Consider the following 20,695-nt stretch of genomic DNA (forward strand, 5'->3'; position numbering starts at 1 on the left):
TAGGACCTCCTATAGCTCTGCGGCTTGCTGACCAATGCAGATGCTGATGACATATTTGAACATGGAAGTAGAGGCGTCCCTGGCTACAGAGACAGAGGAGGATCGCTTCTGGGTTAAATGAGGTCATCGGCTCCTGTGCGGTATGGATATGAAATGCTCGGTAAGCAGCGGCACAGCTGTAGTACAGGCGCAGACATTTGGAGGTAGTACTCAGGTACAGAAGACAGGGAAAGATAAGGGGTCTTGCTCCATCAATGAAATGTCAGGGTGCAGTGTTAAGCGCACCAGGGGGGCTTATAACACTACAGCACACCCCTCCGTGTTCCAACTAAGTAATTTGAATATTTATAAATGTAATGATTTCTATCCATTATTAATACCTAAAAATATATAATTTGTATCAGAATGATCAACCCTACCAGGCACTATGGTTTAGTAGGGTTGATCATGCTGACAGAGCTGCTTTTAATAAATAAAGTACAAGTTTTACTGGATCTTTTCCCATAAACTATACACCAATCTGCTCAGCTCCTCCTGCTCTATGACATGCTGCCTGCATGTCATGTAAATTACACCGTACAGTACCACCACACCTAGTATTCTAGTTAGTAACATGCAGCGGTGGCCCGGGTGGAAGGTGAGAATGTGTGTGTGATGGTGGTACTAGTACTCACGGTGGCTATGGTCCTCCCTGGTACTCATTGGACCGTGCACAGTGAATAGAGCACCCTTTGTCCCCCTCGTGGCAAATTCTGGTTTGGGGGTCTCCCTGGTTTGTGGTGCCCTTGGTGTTGTGTAAAGTTATTATCCAGATTTATCATCCAGTGTCAGTCTGTGTGATAAATCTGGAGCATTGTCTGTCGGTCTGGTCTTAGTTCACACTGTCTTACTTTCAGACACTATTAGTAAATCCGCTCCAATGTGTCTAGAGAAGTCACGTGGACAAGAAGAGCTGGAAAATTCAGCAATGTACAGATATCTGCCATTTCTTCATCTAGATATTTAGTTCTGTTTCAGCTTCTAATCTTCACCTTTTATTTTCCTATTTTCTATAGAATTCCAGATCAATCACAAGAAACATTTACGTGAAAGAACTGAGAAACTTCTAGAGAACAAACCTCCAAGATGTGACCAGCGAGAGGAGAGTTTTCCATTCCTTACACGTTATGTCAACCTCATCATTGTCTCCACTGTTCACTTCAGAGAACGCTCTGAGAATGAACTCATAGAGACCGGGGTAAAACATGAGGAATACTTAAAGACAAAACACAATGAATTACAACACATTTCCCCCAACAAGCTGTTCCGCTGGTGCCACCGATCCAAACAAGTGCCACGTATGGTAATGGTAAGCGGAGTGCCTGGTGTAGGGAAGACCACACTGATGCAGAAGGTTGTCTATGACTGGGTGAAGGGGGATCTCTATCAAAGATTCTCCTTTGTCTTTTTCTTTAAATTCCGCGAACTCAACAGACTGGACAAAGTTAGTCTGGACTCTCTAATCCTTCATCAGTACCCATATCTGGAGGAGCAGCTTAGTAACATCTTACAAGAACCAGAAAAAGTTATCTTTATATTTGATGGTTTAGATGAAAGTCTTCATAACATGGATTTCTCATCAAGTCACTTGTGCTCTAATCCTACACAGCTCGAACCTTGTGGTCAGATTGTGGTTAGTTTGGTGAGAAAGTCTCTTCTTGATGGTTGTTCTGTCCTAATGACCAGTCGCCCAACCAGACTGGCATCAATTGATTGTAGCGTTTTCCAGAGAATAGTAGAAATCACTGGGTTTTTACCGGAAGAACGATGGATGTACTTTGACAATTTCTTCCCCGACCCTGAACTGGCAGAAAAGGCCTTTAATTATGTGAAGCAGAATGACACCCTGTACACGTTCTGTTACCTCCCGTCCTACTGCTGGATCATCTGTACAGTATTATCCAAGAGCTTCCAGCCAACAAGTAGTGATCAGCCGGTGTCATTATTACCCAAAACCGTCACCCAGCTCTTTGCGATATTTGCCGCCAACATCCTGTTCAATCACAGCCTGGACAAAAGTGACGCTCAGAAGATCCTGCAGTCCGTCGGATGGATGGCAGAACATGGAGTCATGAATCACAGGATTATCTTTGAGGTACAAGATCTGGACTGTTTCCATGTGGACAAAAAGTCAAAGCTCTTATCAAGTTTTCTGATGGAATCGGAGGAACCTGTGTCCTATTCCTTCTTACATCTCACTGTTCAGGAATTCTTCTCTGCCTTGGTGCATTATGTGGATTATTCTCCTGAGAAGTTACAGAAATCACTAAAAGATGCCAAATCCTATCCTGATGGACGAGGTGAGATGTTCCTCCGTTTCCTGTGTGGCCTATCAGACGGCTCTACCAGGTCAATGCTAACTGGATACCTGGACAGACAAGCAGCTCAGACATCTATAGATGTCATCACTTGGCTAAAGAACTTCATTCTAGAAGAAAAGAGCCCCAAGAAGCAACATTTTCTAAGTACATTTTTCTATCTGTATGAATCCCGGAATAAGGCTCTGGTGCTGGAATCACTACAATCACACAGAAGTCTTGACTTTTCTGGTGTTCGTATGTCTGCTCTAGACTGCACAGTGTTGGCATTTATTCTGGACACCTGCACACATATAGAAGAACTGAATCTATATGGATGTCCCTTAGACAATGAAGGATTAGAAAGACTTGCTCCAGCGTTACATAACCTGCAGAATCTGAGGTAAAATACTAATTATTTTAAATCTTTCTGTAGTATTTAGGATCTGACAGATTTATTGTATGTCTTAGAGATGAGCAGACTGGTTCATTAAGAACTTTGCAAAATTTTGGCTGACAGCCCAACAAGAACTTTTTCAGGTTTGTTTCAGACAAATCCAGTAAAACAGCACATAGCGCCATTTACTGCACATGTCAGCGGAAAAAATCACTAGGGAGGGAGAAGGGTTCTCACATGACCCTGATAGGAAGAGGGTGGGGGGGGGAGGTTTGCCCTGATTGGCTCCCAGGCCAACAGACCGCCTAGATGAGGCAATCAGTGCTGCAGCAGGCAGGGAGGTGCCCTGGCAGAACAAGCAGAAAACCATTGTGTGTGAGGCTGTGAATAAGGGTGGTTGGGTGTCAGTGTCTGCCAGGAAAATGATCTTAGGGAGTCAGGGGCAGTGAAAAGTCACAATCAAGCTTGTATTGTACTGCCAGGGACAGAGAAGGGAAGGGATAGGATTACAAAGAAGAAGAATTGTGTGTGTAGAAATGGGACAGGCAGGGAAAGCTGTCAGCCAGGGAGTGAGCAGTGAGGAGATGAGGCTTGCTGTGCCTCCTAGCAGAACTGCAGCTGCTGCAAACCTCAACGCAGCTACCGCCAAGGACATCCTTTCATTTTTTTCCCATTTTACCAGAAATATATTTTGGGGATTAGGGTGGAATAAGGACAAAACTGTACAACACGTGTTTTACCATCAATGTAGCATTTTAAATTTGAGTGAAAACACCAGAAATACTAGTCCAAACCCAGTGTCAGGGCATCTCCATATAGTTAATTTATTTTTAAAGTTTTTTAAGCTTTAAAAGGTTGCAGGGTAGCACCCAAAATTATCTATGAGTGATAACATGATATTTGGCCTAAGTTCATGTATTTCCATCTCCACACAATTACAGTTTATAGTTTTTGGGGTTGTTGAATTTATTAAAACCAGCATTTACATGTCTTATAATACGCAGGGTAGTGGAGGATAATATCTGAGAGTGATGACCTGACATACTAGGCCAAAATCCATGCTGTTAAAGGGGTTATCCAATATCATCAACTGCGCCCCCCCATGTGTCGGGCCCCTCACATTGACTATACTTACCCCACTCCCTGCGCTGCTCTTGGTCCTCGCACTACCGCTGCTACTTCAACCCCTGGGGGCCGATGAAAACATCCGGTGTCGGGGGGAGCATCCAATGGCTGGCGGCAACAGGGACGAGCCTCCCTAGCATCGTGAGTGACACTAGGGAGGCTCGTCCCCGTCTGCCATTGGCTGCTGCCCCCAACACCGAATGTTTTCATCGGCACATGGGGAGAAGCAGCAGCGGTGGTGCAGAGACCCAGGTAAGTATATTCCCTGTGTGGGGCCCAGCACATGGGGAGGCAGTTTATGATATTGGATAACCCCTTTAATCTTCAGACACTCAAAGTGTCGGCGTGGTGGAGAGGGCTAATTAGTTGCTTAGTAGTTTGCCAACTTTAGTTTTAGGCTACTTTCACATCTGCTTTTTTAATTCAGGTTTTGAGATCCAGCAGAACCTGAATTAGGCTTCTTTCACACCAGCATTTACATTTTCTGGTATTGAGATCCGGCAGAGGATCTCAATACCGGATAAAAACACTTCTGTTTTGTCCCCATTCATTGTTAATGTGGACAAAACAGAACTGAACAGAACGGAGTGCCACAAAATGCATTCAGTTCCGTTTGGTTGCATTTCCATACCGGAGAGCAAACTGCAGCATGCAGTAGTTTTCTGTCCGGCATGAGTATCGGAGCAAAACGGATCCGGCTTGACCCACAATGCAAGCCAGTGGGGACGAATCCGTTTTCTCGGACACAATAGAAAACAAATCCGTCCCCCATTGACTTTCAGTGGTGCTTATGACGGATCCGTCTTGAATATGTTAAAGATAATACAACCGGATCCGTTCATAACGGATGCAGATGGTTGTATTATCATGACGGAAGCGTTTTTGCTGAGCCCTGCCGGATGAGGCAAAAATGAAAGTGTGAAAGTAGCCTAAGTCAATGGTGCCTGATCTGTTTTTTTTTTTCTTACAGAAAAAAATGGATTCGGCACCCATTGACTATTGATTTTCATGCCTGATCAGGTTTCTTCAGTTTTGATTTAATACAACCGGATCGGGCTTAAAATGAGCCATCAGGATGTATTAGGCTTCTTTCACACTAGCAGGATCCGGCAGGGGAACAGCCTGTTGGATCTGTGCTAACGCGAACACACAAGTGCCGCGGGAAGTCCGCTCTGGCCCCTTCACTTTAATGGGGACGGGTTGGACATGTGGCTGGGGTGAATGGGGCTGGAGAGGGACACAGGCCAGATGGTGGTTCGAGGTGCCCTTGATGGTCTGCATTAATGTGCCTGTGGCAAGGTCCCTTGTAGTCGTGATGCCAGTACCTTTTGTATGGAGGTACAACCATTTACTGTAGTGTTAATTGAGGAACTTGAGACTGAGACAAGAAGGATGGAATCCAGGGTGGAACTTTACTGAAGATAAATCCTGGTAACAGTACATCCAAGTGATAACAGTCTCTTGGTGCAGCCAGACCTTAAGCACAGTCTCCCATGATTATGTGGGAAAGGGAAATGCAAGTCCTTAGTGGAAACAGGCTCTTTGTAATGAATATGAAAACTACTGCTTCAGACTAGGCTTATAAAATATGAAATTCTTACACTGGTAAAAACTCCGGCCTTATTCTAACCTTGGTTGACGGTGCTTTTCTAAATCCTTGAACTTCGATTTCAATGTTGTTCTGACAGTTGGCCTAAACTATCCTCAGAGTTTGAACTGGTGGTGAGGATGCCTGACGCTGTCTCCTACACCTGGTACAAAGGTGCCTAATAAGTCCTCAAGTAATGACTATCTTGCTGATCCTTTGTCCTGAATAAAATGTGGTAATCCCTTGCATACTCGGCTGAATGCAGCTTGGACACTGGTCACCACGGAGGAGCGATCTATAGAAGTGGATTGCTCACCTCTAGGTAGAATAGTTGCAGGCTTGAAGACCCTGGACTGTGGAGCCGACAGGGACAGAGCAGAGAGGCTGTGACTAGGCCTCTCTCCAGTTATACAGCTACATTGCTGCCGCTTTCTGACTAAGCTCATGAGTGAACTGGACTGTTCTAGAATGAACTCTATATATATATATATATATATATATATATATACTCTGACACTACTCCTTCTTGTGGAGAAACTAGGCCTATGTAAAGGATCTTGCATGTAGAATCACATTGTGACGTGGGAGAATATGACAGGAGATGAAGTACAAAATTCAGGCATATTACATGACAATAAAACATAATTAAAACAAGTTTGCGGTGCCCACGGTCACGTAGTGGGACACTGGAGTAGTAGTAGTAATAGTAGTAGTAGGCCGCAGTTGTCTCTGCTGTCTTTGGAAAGGCACATCATTATCATTGAGGAAAAAGAGGATGAGACTGTGGATTAGATGGCTCAGTCCCCTTCTCAGTCACAACAAGATGACGTGGAGGCGACTTCAGAGTCTGTCACCACGCCGTGAAGCCAGGGTCACAGTGTCCCTCTTGTTCCTGCAGAGTACCAGAACCGCAGGGACATGTGTGAGTGAGTGTGACAACTAATGTGAATGTGACCGAGGAATGCGACAGTCTGTACTCACGTTTCTGCAGCTCCCTGGGTTGGCGTGCAGGGAGGAGAAGGAAGGCACCGGATTCCTTCGGGGCACTCTCTGGCTTAAAGGCGTTCTATTGATGGATGGTAGTAGAGGTGCCCTTGGTGGTATGGGTTTTAGGTGCACGAAAGGCAGGGTCCCAGATGTCTTTGTAACGCCAGCACCCTTGGGTGTAAGTAGATGATGAGTTTGCACAATTAGCATTTTGCGGACCGCTCATGGTCGGCACTTTGATAGAAATGCCTATTCTTCTCCATGATTGCAGACAAGAATAGGATATGCTCAATTTTTTTGTAGGGCCATGGAACAGGCCAAAATTGCATAGGAGGAGTTAATGGTGGAGTTGCAGGAGAATAATGATGATGGACAGTCACTGCACGTAGGACCAGAGGTGGCCAGGCAGACAGAAAACAATGAGCAGTGTTGTTTACATGCTTAAGTGTACATGTTATACACATTGAAGTAATAAAATCCATTTTCATTAATGCTTTAAGAAGTTTTCTCGCCATCAGAGAACCAATAAGGCAAATGAGATCTGACTGTGGAACCAACTTTATAGGTGCCTGCCGAGAATTGCAAATCAACTCTAAGCCAGTTCAAGACCTACTTGGCCAACAATGGTTGTACATGGATCTTTAACCCCCCTCATGCCTCTCATATGGGCGGTTCACGGGAAAGAATGATAGGCATCACCCGCAAAATATTGGACTGTATGCTTATGGACTAAAACTTCTTAAGGCTCACCCATGAGACTTTGACTACCTTCCTAGCTTGAGGTATCTGCTATCGTCAATGCAAGGCCTCTTGTACCTGTATCTATGGATCCAGAATCCCCTGCCATTCTCACTCTAGAAATTCTTCTCACTCAGAAGTTTGGATCTGTTCCTAATCCACCTGAAGAGTCTTCTTCTGGTAAACCTGTATCATAAACGGTAGAAACACTTTCAACATCTCAGTAATATAGTAACTGGAGGGCACTCAAATACCAGAGAACATCAAGGCAGGATGTCAGTAATCCCAATTTATTACCTAAAATAGTGACATAGGACTAAAACCGTACTCACATAAATCTAAAAACATGCAACTAAAAACATGCACATAAGGAAAATCGACCACACAATGAAATGTCCACACAATGTATATTAGGACAAAATCCGTATAGGGCTGCAGTGTCCGTAGGCAACTCAGGTCAGGTGTATGACCGCACACAGTACAGACCAAAAGTTTGGACACACCTTCTCATTGAAAGAGTTTTTTTTATTTTCAGGACTATGAAAATTGTAGATTCACACTGAAGGCATCAAAACTATGAATTAACACATGTGGAATTATATACATAAAAAAGTGTGAAACAACTGAAAATATGTCATATTCTAGGTTCTTCAAAGTGGCCACCTTTTGCTTTGATTACTGCTTTGCACACTCTTGGCATTCTCTTGATGAGCTTCAAGAGGTAGTCACCTGAAATGATCTTCACTTCACAGGTGTGCCCTGCAGGGCCGGCCTTTGGGGTGTGCGGGCTGTGCGGCCGCACAGGGCGCCATAGCAACAGGGGCGCCGGGTGGCCGACAGCTCGCAGTGTAATATGCTGGCGGTGGCGGCTGGGCACAGGGAGATGAGCGCTTCCATTGTGGAAGTGCTCATCTCCAGTCATCTGTATCGCCGTTCTCAGGACAGCGATACAGATGCCTGTGCTGCGGTAGGGGAGGGAGAGGCGTGTCCCTTTCCCTTCCTCTGATAGGCTGCCGGCCTAGTGCCTGCAGCCTATCGGAGGCCGGTGCAGGCGGCGCAATGACGTAATCGCGCCGCCTGAGCCATACAGCCTGGGACACAGGCCAGAAGAGGCCTGCATCGCATCACTGACATGGAGGTAAGTATGTGGTTTTTTTTAATTATTTTTATTATGTACAATACTTTTACTGGCGGGGGCTGTTACTACTGGCAAAGGGGGGGCTGTTTGTTATTACTGGCGGGGGCTGTTATTACTGGCAAAGGGGGGGCTGTTATTACTGGCGGAGGCTGTTATTACTGGCACAGAGGGGCTGTTATTACTGTTATTACTGACACAGGGGCTCTTATTACTGGGGGCTGTTATTACTGGCACAGAGGGGCTTTTATTACTGGGGGCTGTTATTACTGGCACAGAGGAGCTGTTATTACTGGGGGCTGTTATTACTGACACAGAGGGGCTGTTATTACTGGGGGCTGCTATTACTGGCACAGGGGGGCTGTTATTACTGGAGGCTGCTATTACTGGCACAGGGGGGCTGCTATTACTGGCATAGGGGGCTATTATTACTGGCACAGAGGGGGGGCTGTTAATACTGGCACATGATTGGGGGCACTATAGGGGCATCTACTGAGGCCATAAAGAAGGGGTATTTTATATAGGCTCTCTGTACAGTACAATTTTATACTGGGACACATGGTGGGTACTATGGGGAAGGGGGCAGAGGAGTACTATGGGGTCATCTACGGGGGGCACTAAGAAGGGGTATTTTGTACTTGCAAATTATGGGGGACACTGAGGGCATCTACTGGAGCATTTTATACTGGTACATTATGGGGGGCACTAGGAGGAAGGATGGTGTGGAGCACTATGGGGTCATTTACTAGGGGCACTATATAGGGGTATTTTATACTGGCACATTATGGGGGCACTATGAGGACATTAGCTCAAATGGGGGCATTACAAGGGGGTATTTTTTGCACTGTCACATTATAAGGAGAATTATTACTATTGGGGGGGCATTATGGTGGGCTTTATTACTCCCCCATGGTATGACCCCCTAGTAGCAGCACCAGCCTCTCCCTGCTCTGCTATCCCTCTGCCCCTTCTCCAAATACTTATTATGAAATCTTTCTCATTAGGATAAAACACAACATCAGCTCCGCCGAGCCCCCGGCCAAAGTGTGGAAGTGGCGTCCGAGATCCCCCAGGGGCCAAGTCAAGTAACTAAGTTTTCATGTGAAATATGTTTGTTATACACATATAGCATACACTGTGCCACACAATATTATTTTTTTTTTTTGTGAGGGCGGGGGGGCGCCACAAGGTTAGCTCGCACAGGGCACCTGAACACCTAAGGCTGGCCCTGGTGCCCTGTCAGGTTTAATAAGTGGGATTTCTTGCCTTATAAATGGGGTTGGAACCATCAGTTGCGTTGTGAAGTCAGGTGGACACACAGCTGATAGTCCTACTGAATAGACTGTTAGAATTTGTATTATGTCAAGAAAAAAGCAGCTAAGTAAAGAAAAACGAGTGGCCATCATTACTTTAAGAAATTAAGGTCAGTCAGTCCGAAAAATTGGGAAAACTTTAAAAGTGTCCCCAAGTGCAGTCACAAAAGCCATCAAGCGCTACAAAGAAACTGGCTCACATGCGGACCGCCCCAGGAAAGGAAGACCAAGAGTCACCTCTGCTGCGGAGGATAAGTTCATCCGAGTCACCAGCCTCAGAAATCGCAGGTTAACAGCAGCTCAGATTAGAGACCAGGTCAATGCCACACAGAGTTCTAGCAGCAGACACATCTCTAGAACAACTGTTAAGAGGAGACTGTGTGAATCAGGCCTTCATGGTAGAATATCTGCTAGGAAACCACTGCTAAGGACAGGCAACAAGCAGAAGAGACTTTTTTGGGCTAAAGAACACAAGGAATGGACATTAGACCAGTGGAAATCTGTGCTTTGGTCTGATGAGTCCAAATTTGAGATCTTTGGTTCCAACCACCGTGTCTTTGTGCGACGCAGAAAAGGTGAATGGATGGACTCTACATGCCTGGTTCCCACCGTGAAGCATGGAGGAGGAGGTGTGATGGTGTGGGGGTGCTTTGCTGGTGACACTGTTGGGGATTTATTCAAAATTGAAGGCATACTGAACCAGCATGGCTACCACAGCATCTTGCAGCGGCATGCTATTCCATCCGGTTTGCGTTTAGTTGGACCATCAGTTATTTTTCAACAGGACAATGACCCCAAACACACCTCCAGGCTGTGTAAGGGCTATTTGACCATGAAGGAGAGTGATGGGGTGCTGCGCCAGATGACCTGGCCTCCACAGTCACCGGACCTGAACCCAATCGAGATGGTTTGGGGTGAGCTGGACCGCAGAATGAAGGCAAAAGGGCAAACAAGTGCTAAGCATCTCTGGGAACTCCTTTAAGACTGTTGGAAGACCATGTCAGGTGACTACCTCTTGAAGCTCATCAAGAGAATGCCAAGAGTGTGCAAAGCAGTAAGCAAAGCAAAAGGTGGCTACTGTGAAGAACCTAGAATATGACATATTTTCAGTTGTTTCACACTTTTTTGTTATGTATATAATTCCACATGTGTTAATTCATAGTTTTGATGCCTTCAGTGTGAATCTACAATTTTCATAGTCATGATAATAGAGAAAACTCTTTGAATGAGAAGGTGTGTCCAAACTTTTGGTCTGTACTGTATATGCAGATTCAATTTGTGTGCAAACTCAGCACGCAGTATAGGTTAAATGTTCAACCAATATAGTCTTGTCAGAAACTTTATATAAACCCCATAGGGCAAAGTACATTACCCCTCCTGCATCCCCTTGATCTTGCTCTAGCCACTTGGACTCACACGGCGTCCCGTATGGTCTCAGGTCTATGATGCAGCGTCCCACGTGACCTGGCTGTGTCTCATGTGATGCACGTAGCTGTTGTGAGGCTGGTCAGTGCGCTAGGTCCTAAGGTCCGGACCGTATGGTTGTATCCGCACTGGAGATCACTCCCTGGGGGTCCGAGGGGTATGGTGACTTTTGGTAATGTCACCTCAGAGTTCCAATAAAAAGTCCTGTGCTGTCATGAACCAAACCGGACGCGTTTCGGGGATCAAGCCCCTTCCTCAGCGGTAATGACAGCTTCCATAGACATTTACCATTTTATACCCTCCTTTCTTAAGCGGAGCATTCTGGGACCCCGATCACATTGAGATCCCGGTATGGATCAGTTCATTTGAAGCCGTGCTCATTTCATATACACTTGCACCTGCGGTAATTAATAAATCCGCCATGTACATTATTATACTTCCCTATATAGATTATACAGCCCTTCTCTTGTATCACCACCTCTCTAGGGGGTCAATAAATGGAAAAAAACGCATACAATTTATGAAAAAACGCATACAATTTATGAAAAAACGCATGCGGTTTTGAAAAACTGCATGTGCGTTTTTTATGCGTTTTTTACACCAAAGTGCATCATTTTCAACACCATATTGTATGACAACAATATAAATCAATAAACATGACTAAAACCTCATATTTCCTAAAATAAACATTAAAATGTCACTGAAAATGAATCAAAATGAATTAAAACAATCACTTGAATAGACCCATACTCTGTACTTCACGAGTTGGGTTCTAGTAGTACCAGAGGAGTGGTCAGGAGGGGAGAGGTGATCCAAGTGCTGATAGACAGCCAGACTTGTATCCCCTGTCCCCTCCGGACAACGCCCCAATATCACACTTGATCACAGGAACCCGAATAGCTCCATTTCAGCATTCAGACCTTTTAGGGCCAACGTCTCGAATTCAAAGATCCTCCGGGATTCTTGTCTAGACATACGGGTCACAGGGTTGCCACCTCTTTTCGAATGATATACCTTTTCAATCGCTGTAAAGCGCAAAGAGGTTGGGTCACAATTGTGGAAGACCTTAAAGTGTTTGGAGAGTGAGTGCAACTCATCTCCCTTCAGGATCTTCAACACGTGCTCCCTCACTCTTTTTCAGGGGTCTTTTTGTTCTGCCTACATATTGTTTGCGGCATGAACATTCGAGGAGATATATGACATTCTGGGAGTCACAAGTTTCCCTAATCTCAATCTCAAAATCATTTTGGGAAGATTCGACCTTTGTAGTCTTTTTGGGAAAAGAGGTGCCTTTACAATTCAAACACCTTCCACACCTAAAAAACCCTTTTGTTGTCATCCACATAGAGCCCGTTGGGGTCTTCTGTTGTTTAATAGTGGGAGCTATTCTCAATGCTAAATTATTAGCTTTAGTGTATGTTATTTGTGGGGATTCTGTGAGGAAAGGGCCCAGGAGTTTATCTTCTAATAGGAAATGCCAATATTTTCGGACTACTCTCTCCACCTGTTTATGTTGTGTGTGAAATGGTAAGATGAGTCTCAAAATGTCATTTTGTATAGTGGCCTCTTTTGATCTAAAGAAAGAATCCCTTTCCATACCCCTTACTTTATTAATAGCTTCCATAATAATCCTGGGTGGGTACTCCTTTTCCAAGAATTGGTCCCTTAATGTCGCGGCCTCCAATTCAAATCATTCCCCTTGTGTGCAATTGCGCTTTAACCTCCTAAACTGGCTGACAGGTATATTAGTCAGCCATCTAGGCAGGTGGCAACTTGAGAACCTAATATAGCTATTCCTAGCGACCATTTTAAAATGGGTACTACAAATAATTTGGGACCCCTCCACTTTTAAATTAATGTCCAGAAACGTAGCCTCTCTATTTCTTATATCTGGAGTAAACTTCAAGTTCCTGTCATTCTGATTAATATCAATTAAAAACATATTCAAAAGATTCCTGATCACCCTGCCAAATAAAAAATACATCATCGATGTATCGCCGCCAGATGATGTCGTCTTCCAATTGGGCCAAAAATAGATTGGCATAACTGGGGGCGAATCTGGTGCCCATGGCAGTGCCTGTCAATTGCAAAAAGAACTGGTCCTCAAACATGAAATAATTATGTGACAAAATGAACTGAACTGCCTCCACAATAAAACCAATTTCTTCCACACCACTATTGCTTATAAGTTGTCTATTCAGAGTTTCTAGGCCCTTGGAATGTTCAATAATCGTGTATAATGAACTGACGTCCAAGGTGCCCATAATCCAGTGTTCCTCCTATTTCAACGATTCTATAGTTTTAATTATGTCCGTTGTATCTCTAATATATGATGGGACTTTCTTAACCACTGGTTGAAGCCAATTATCTATATATTGTGATAAGTTGGCCGAGAGGGACTCGATCCCTGAAACAATCGGTCTACCGGGAGGGGATGTTAAATCCTTATGGATCTTGGGAATACAGTAGAAGGCCGGGATCCTCCTCTCTGTACCCAAGATAAACCGAGCTTCCTGTTCTAATAAAAAGGTTCCCTCTACTCCTTTCCGGCTTAACTTATTTAATATTTGGAAAAAGTCCTCTGTCGGGTCCCTCCCCAGTCTCTTATAGGTGCCATCATTTAGCTGCCTAAGGCACTCAGCTCTATATGCCTCTGTGTCCAAGATCACAACAGCTCCACCCTTATCCGCAGGGCGTATCGTCACATCGTGATCCCTCTGCAGCTGTTTAATTGCCTCAATCTCCTTCCTGCTAAGGTTATTCTTATTGCTGGGTTCATTCGTCTCAGTTCTCTTTCTACATTCACCCTGAAGGCCATCATTTTGTCACTTATTTCTTGCCTGGGGTATTTCTTTGATCTTTCCCTTAAAGTCGTATGTGGATATCTATCCGGACCAGTATCTATTGGGTCCTGTGGGCATACAGGGTTCTTCAGAAAATATTTCTTCAGGCATAATTTCCTGATGAACTTCTCTATCCCGATGTAGGTCGCAAATTTGTCGATGGGCTTAGTCGGTGCGAATTTTAATCCTTTGTTTAAGGGTCCATTCACACGTCCGTTTTTTCTTTCCTGATCTGTTCCTTTTTTTGCGTTACAGATCAGGACCAGATCTGGACCCATTCATTTTCAATGGGTCCTGGAAAAAATCGTGTGCTGTCCGTTTCCGTTGTTCCGTTCCGCATGTCCGTTTAAATATAAAACCTGTCCTATTATGTTCCGCAAAAATCGGATCCTGGTACAATGCAAAGTCAATGGATCCGCAAAAAACGGAAGACATTCGGATGTCATTCCGTATGTCATCCGTTTTTTGCGGATTCCGTTCCTGGAAACACATAACAAATTTTTTATTTATTTTTTTCAATTTTTTTTCAATGAATTCCAAACAACTTTATTTGATTATTGAAATTTATACATGTTTCCGTTTTTTGCGGATCCGCAAAAAACGGATGACATATGGAAACATTTTCAGGAACAACGGATCCGCAAAAAACGGACCGTTTTTCAGGATGAAAAAAAACAGGACGTGTGAATGTAAAGTGAAATCTGTGCTTCTGTGGGTTTAATTTTACTAATATTAATCATGTTCGATGGGTCCTGTGTACATAGGGGTTGTGTCTTTTTCCGTGAATGTCTCCCTCTCTGTCTTTTTTGTGCATTGTAATGGTGAGGCCTCTGTGGTGACCTGTTCTGATAAGTGATTGGACCCTGATAGTTGTCCTCTATTCTCTGTGGTGAGTGTCTGTCGTGTATTGCTTGGCGGGGTCTTAAATTGTAGTCGTGCTGTCTGGTGTGCTGAGTTTGCACACAAATTTAATCTGCATATATGCGGTCATACACCTGACCTTGCATTCGGACACTGCAACCCTATAAGGATTTTGTCCTAATATACATTGTGTGGACATTTCATTGTGTGGTCAATTTTCCTTATGTGCATGTTTTTAGTTGCATGTTTTTAGATTTATGCGAGTACGGTTTTAGTCCTATGTCACTATTTTAGGTAATAAATTGGGATTACTGACATCCTGCCTTGATGTTCTCTGGTATTTGAGTGCCCTCCAGTTACTATATTACTTTGCACTTTTTGTATCGGATTTTCCGTGGAGTGAGCACCGGGTCCTTGTGAAGAGGCAAGGCGAGTCGCTGAACACGATTGTATTGTACTTTCAACATCTCGCCAACTGTTTCTGGATCAGGTGGAAAAACAAGTAATTAACCCTTCTTCAAAGACGTAGGAAGTGGCAGCAGGTCAAGCCAAACTTACAAATAGGAGATCTTGTTGTCATGAAGGACCAGAAGGTGGAAATAAATTCCTGGCCCATGGGTATCATCTCAAAAATCTTCGCCAGTGAAGATGGCAAGGTTCGTAAGGTGGGAGTGACCATCGCAAAACAAGGCGATCCCAATTACTTCATCAGGCCTGCATCTGAGATTGTTCTCCTCTTACCCATTGAGTAATGATTTCTTCTACCTTGAGGAATCCTTTTAAGAATTTTTCTTCCATTTAGTCATCCATCTCCAGACCATTCTTAAAATTCCAGATATTGGACTGTTCCTGTTGAACCATTCTAGTTTACTGTGTTTTCGTTATTGCCTTTTGTCTTTCAGGTTCCAGTATTTTCATCGAACATCATATGGACATTCATGTTTAATATAGTGTGAAATCCTAGGATTTCAGACGGGGAGTGTGCTGTCCCAGCATTTATTTCTTCCATTTAATATTAATTGCTGTATTTGTGTTATCATATTCTTACCATGTTATGTAATGCTGACACCCTGTGGTCATTCTTGTTATAGGTTTCCTGAATGTATTATGTAAATTCCATGACCCTTTCTCTGTCTACTCCTTTTCTGTGACATCACATCCTGTTCTATCTCTTCCTGTGTCTTCCTTTTCTGCAGCAGACTCAGAGCTGGTCAGATCATTTCATTTTGACCTCTGATATCTCTAATATCCTCTAATGTCCTCTATATGTCTTTGCTCCAGGTAAACTTAATAAATTACCAAAGCATCTCCATTGTATTCTCCTCACTGGATTTTCACATACACCTGGTACCACAACCTAGGGATATTAGCGAGTTCAGCTATCTACCATTGCTTGTACAGAGATTTCCGCTCACAACCAGTCAGAGACTTCTCTAATGTACATCTGTGGCAGAATACATGCCATAAAGTGAGAACATTCTAGGACATGGACATATCATATAGCTGTCTCTAGGGATGAGCGAATCGACTTCAAATGAAACATCCAAAGTCGATTTGCATAAAACTTTGTTCTAATACTGTACGGAGCAGGAGCTCCGTACAGTATTAGAATGTATTGGCTCCGATGGGCCGAAGTTATTGCTTCGCAAAGTCTCGCGAGGCTTCGCACAATAACTTCATGAATAAATTTGGACTGTAAAAAAACATTTCCCGAACCAGAGTTCGGGAAATGTTTTTTTTTTACAGTACAAATAAATTTATGAAGTTATTGCGCGAAGTCTCTCGAGACTTCACGAAGCAATAACTTCGGCCCATCGGAGCCAATACATTCTAATACTGTACGGAGCTCCTGCTCCGTACAGTATTAGAACAAAGTTTTATGCAAATCGACTTTGGATGTTTCATTTGAAGTCGATTCGCTCATCCCTAGCTGACATACACCACACACAAGAGGCGGCTTCTAGTGATGACATTTATGGATTTTACTAACAGCCGGGGACATTTTCTCTCCAGTCACAATCTACAGATTTTATACTAACGCTCTGTGGACGCCTCACCCACTTCTCACCTTTTTATTCTTACAGATTGGGTGATAATGATCTACCAGGCACTTCCTGCATCCAGTTGGCATCTGTAATAAGGGATAACCAGTCCCTGAAGATACTTGACCTGTCTGGTAACCGTCTGTATGGTTCTCACTTCAGTGACTTGATGGAGGCTCTGTCCAGTCCGGCCTGCAGGATAGAGGAATTACAGTGAGTATAAAAGATGTGTACAGGACTGAGACATGTGGGGCACAAGTTATACATGGATTTTTTTCTATTTTATACTCCGCACCATAGCCCAATTTTGGTTTTCTCTTTATCTCTCCTGTCTAAACCCCCCAATCCTTCCTGGTCTCTTAATGTCCCTCTATTAAAGGGAGTCTGTCACCACATTTGACCATATTAGACAGATCCTATAGCGTTATATGTGCCACCCAGCAGTTAAAAACGGTACCATTGTTGCATATAACCGAGTCTTCTTTCTGCCAAAAATGAACTTTGAAGATTGTGTAAACGAGCCCTCTCAAGTGCCCAGGGCGGTGTCTCAATCTTCCGAGCACAAGACCGGACCTCCCTAACGGCTCATAACCCTGCCCTCCTTGTGCCTGTGCCCGCCCGTTTACTCCCCTCCCCTTTTCCATTGCGGCTGCGCGGACAAATTCGTAGCCGGCGCATGCGCAGTAGGTATTGCGATGCCCTGCCAGGACCGGGCATCGCATTGCGCATGCGCCAGCTACGAGACTCGTAGCTGGCGCATGCGCAATGCGATGCACGGTCCTGGCAGGGCATCGCAATACCTACTGCGCATGCGCCGGCTACGAATTTGTCCGCGCAGCCGCAATGGAAAAGGCGAGGGGAGGGGAGTAAACGGGCGGGCACAGGCACAAGGAGGGCAGGGTTATGAGCCGTTAGGGAGGTCCGGTCTTGGGCTCGGAAGATTGAGACACCGCCCTGGGCACTTGAGAGGGCTCGTTTACACAATCTTCAAAGTTCATTTTTGGCAGAAAGAAGACTCGGTTATATGCAACAAAGGTACCGTTTTTAACTGCTGGGTGGCACATATAACGCTATAGGATCTGTCTAATATGGTCAAATGTGGTGACAGACTCCCTTTAATGATGCATAAAGTGTTCTCTATCAAAACACACTTAGTAGAACACTTTACTATCAATGCCCCTTCAGTCTCCTCCTATCTCCCATAAAACAGTACTTTGGAAATGCACACTCAAGCAGTGAGAACAGGAACAAAAAGTCTCCCAATGTGAAGTTCTGGCAAAGGCAAACCCCTCTGAAGAATCCCACCAAGCTCTCTCTCTCGCCCACAGACAGAGCTCAATCTTTGCTTCTCAGATACTGTTGAATGATGGCCTGTCAGAAATATTATACCCTAAACAATAAGCCGTTTACCCCACTAGCTAAAACACTTCAATCAACCCCACACTATTCAAGGCACAATAGCCATTAATCCTGAAAAATCCTTCCTATCCCACCTATATTCACAACCACACACCTCCTCTTCTGAACAGATCGCTACCTATTTACAGAAGACTAGTCTCCCACACCAGACTCTCCAGTATCACTGATGTAGTGTCCTGAAACACACTGCTTAATACTGTGATTGTGTTTCATGTAAATTGTGCTTGTATATGAGTTCCAATAAAGTTGCATAGGGAGGGGGAGGTTCTAACAAGCTTCCCAGGGCTGACTCCTCCCTGCACACAGTAGAGAGGAGAAGGAGGTCAGTGTGCGTGATGTCTGAGGACAAAGCTGCACCTCAGCAGCCATCTTGGAGAGTTACAAAAACTCCAAAGTTAGTTCATTGTACCAGCCCATAAAAGGGAAAGATTACAGAAGAACCAGGCAACTCAGAGAGGGAGTGAGAATATTGGCAAAGGAAGGTAACCGTCGTTTATCAGGGTCTAGTCCCCTTTGCATTAGGTGGAGAGATTCTAAGCTACACGCTGCCTACCATAACCAAGGACAGAAAGGCCATCTGTCAGAATATAGTATTCCTAGAGAGGATACAGAAGTATATGACTATACAGTACAGCAGAGATAGTCCATCCCACCAGCCTGGAGAAACAAGGGAGAAAGATTGATTGTCATAGAAAACTGCCCCTTATGCAACTTCTGGGAACTAATCTGAATCACTGTAGAAGCTGCCTTGCTGTAAATGACTTTTGTGCACATTGATGACCCTTGGATCAGCTTCAGTAAAGTACTGGAAGTTTGTTAAGAAACTTGGTTTCCTTATACCACTTCATCTCCTAATTGCACCTCATGGTGCTGGCGTCACGAACAACACAGGAGCCCACCACCAAAGCACCCTAAGTATATCCATTACCATCAAGAGCACCTCAACTTCCATCTGGCTGGTGTTCCTGCAATAGAGAGTGCCCAAAAGGATTTAGTGCTGTCTTCCTCATCACTGCACGCCGACCCAGGGAGCTGCAAAACCGTGAGTACAACTATTACCCCCATCAGCCCACCGTGCACTGACATACTGCCCCTGCGGTCCGGCCTGCTGCACTATTATGTTCTGAAATGACCCCAATAGCGGTAGAATGGCAATTGCTTCCCTTAAGATTTATTAACGCCCAGGCCCCAATGGCTTTTCTGGGTTATATTATAAAACGTTCTCCTCCATTCTTAGCCCTTACCTAGCAGAATGTTTTAATGCAATGTAAGGGTCCTCCAGTTCACCAAGGATCTCTCCAGGCAGCTATATCAATGATCCCCAAACCTGATCAAGATCCCCTTGATCGAGTCAATTATCACTCCATCTCACTTATTAATATAGACTCCTTATCAAGACACTAGCAACGCTCCTTAATACACTATTATCTTCCTTGATTGGAAGGATCAATAACCACATCAGAGGCATACCTCATCTCATTCACGCCTGTAATGCTAGGGGCATCCCTGCCATGTTGCTCTCTCTATATATTCATAAGGCTTTTGGTACCTTATCATGGCGCTACTTGTCCTCTGTACTGAGACACTGGAGGTTCCCACCTGAATTCCTTACATGGCTTCAAGTGCTTTATGCTAACCCTCAAGCAATTGTTTATATTGGCTCCAGAACTCAACCCGTTCTGTATTTGTAGCAATATTGATAGTAAAGGTTTGGAACTTGCATCCATCCACCATAAAATGTGTATGTTTGCGGATTACATTCTAAGGGCTCATTTAGACGGCCGTAGTGTTTTGCGGTCTGCAAATTGCGGATCCACAAAACATAGATACCGTCCATGTATGTTCCGCCTTTTGCGGACTGCGCTTGGCCGGCTCTATGATAGAAATGCCTATTCTTGTCCACGATTGCAGACAGGAATGGGACGTGCTCTATCTTTTTGTAGGGCCATGGAACAGGCCAAAATTGCGGAATGGATGTCGACCCAATCAGACGGTCGTCTGAATCGTCTTCTCATATTTCCTTCCCTAATCTGCTCTTAGAGTTGTCCAGGTTCAGGGCAGTCTCAAGCCTCACTATTAGGTTAGGGCTACACAGCGACATGGGTCACAGAAAAATCACATTTATTGTAATGTTAGACTATGGTGTCGCAGTGCCACATCCCGATACACAACTTGGATGGATTTTTGGCGACTGTCACAGTATGTTGCATGTTGCTGTGAGACACTATTGACTATCATACCAGGCGCCGTGTAGCTCTAGCCTTAATAATGCGAAATCAAAAGCATTCAATATCTCGCTCCCATAGTTGGAAGTTTCACAACTAATTTCCCATTCTGTTAATAGCCTCCTGCAATACACTTTACTCACACAATCACCCACCGCTCCTCAGAAAGCTGAGACTTCTAGAAAGGTGGAGAGTCTACCACATATCTTGGATAGGGAGAGTTAACTCTCTAAAAATGTCGGTCTTGCCCAAATTATTATA

General features: G+C 44.3%; 1 protein-coding gene across 1 annotated transcript in view; it reads left to right on the forward strand.

Moving 5' to 3' along the window:
- LOC122924267 (NACHT, LRR and PYD domains-containing protein 12-like) overlaps positions 1-20,695 on the forward strand; it is a 75,497-nt gene that overhangs the window by 25,429 nt on the left and 29,373 nt on the right. The window contains exons 6-7 of the mRNA XM_044275205.1: positions 1,056-2,739; positions 16,833-17,003. Coding sequence (XP_044131140.1) covers positions 1,056-2,739; positions 16,833-17,003 — 1,855 coding nt within the window. The remainder of the gene's footprint in view (positions 1-1,055; positions 2,740-16,832; positions 17,004-20,695) is intronic.

The sequence above is a fragment of the Bufo gargarizans genome, unplaced genomic scaffold (assembly GCF_014858855.1).
Source record: "Bufo gargarizans isolate SCDJY-AF-19 unplaced genomic scaffold, ASM1485885v1 original_scaffold_975_pilon, whole genome shotgun sequence".
Classification (NCBI taxonomy): Eukaryota; Metazoa; Chordata; class Amphibia; order Anura; family Bufonidae; genus Bufo; species Bufo gargarizans.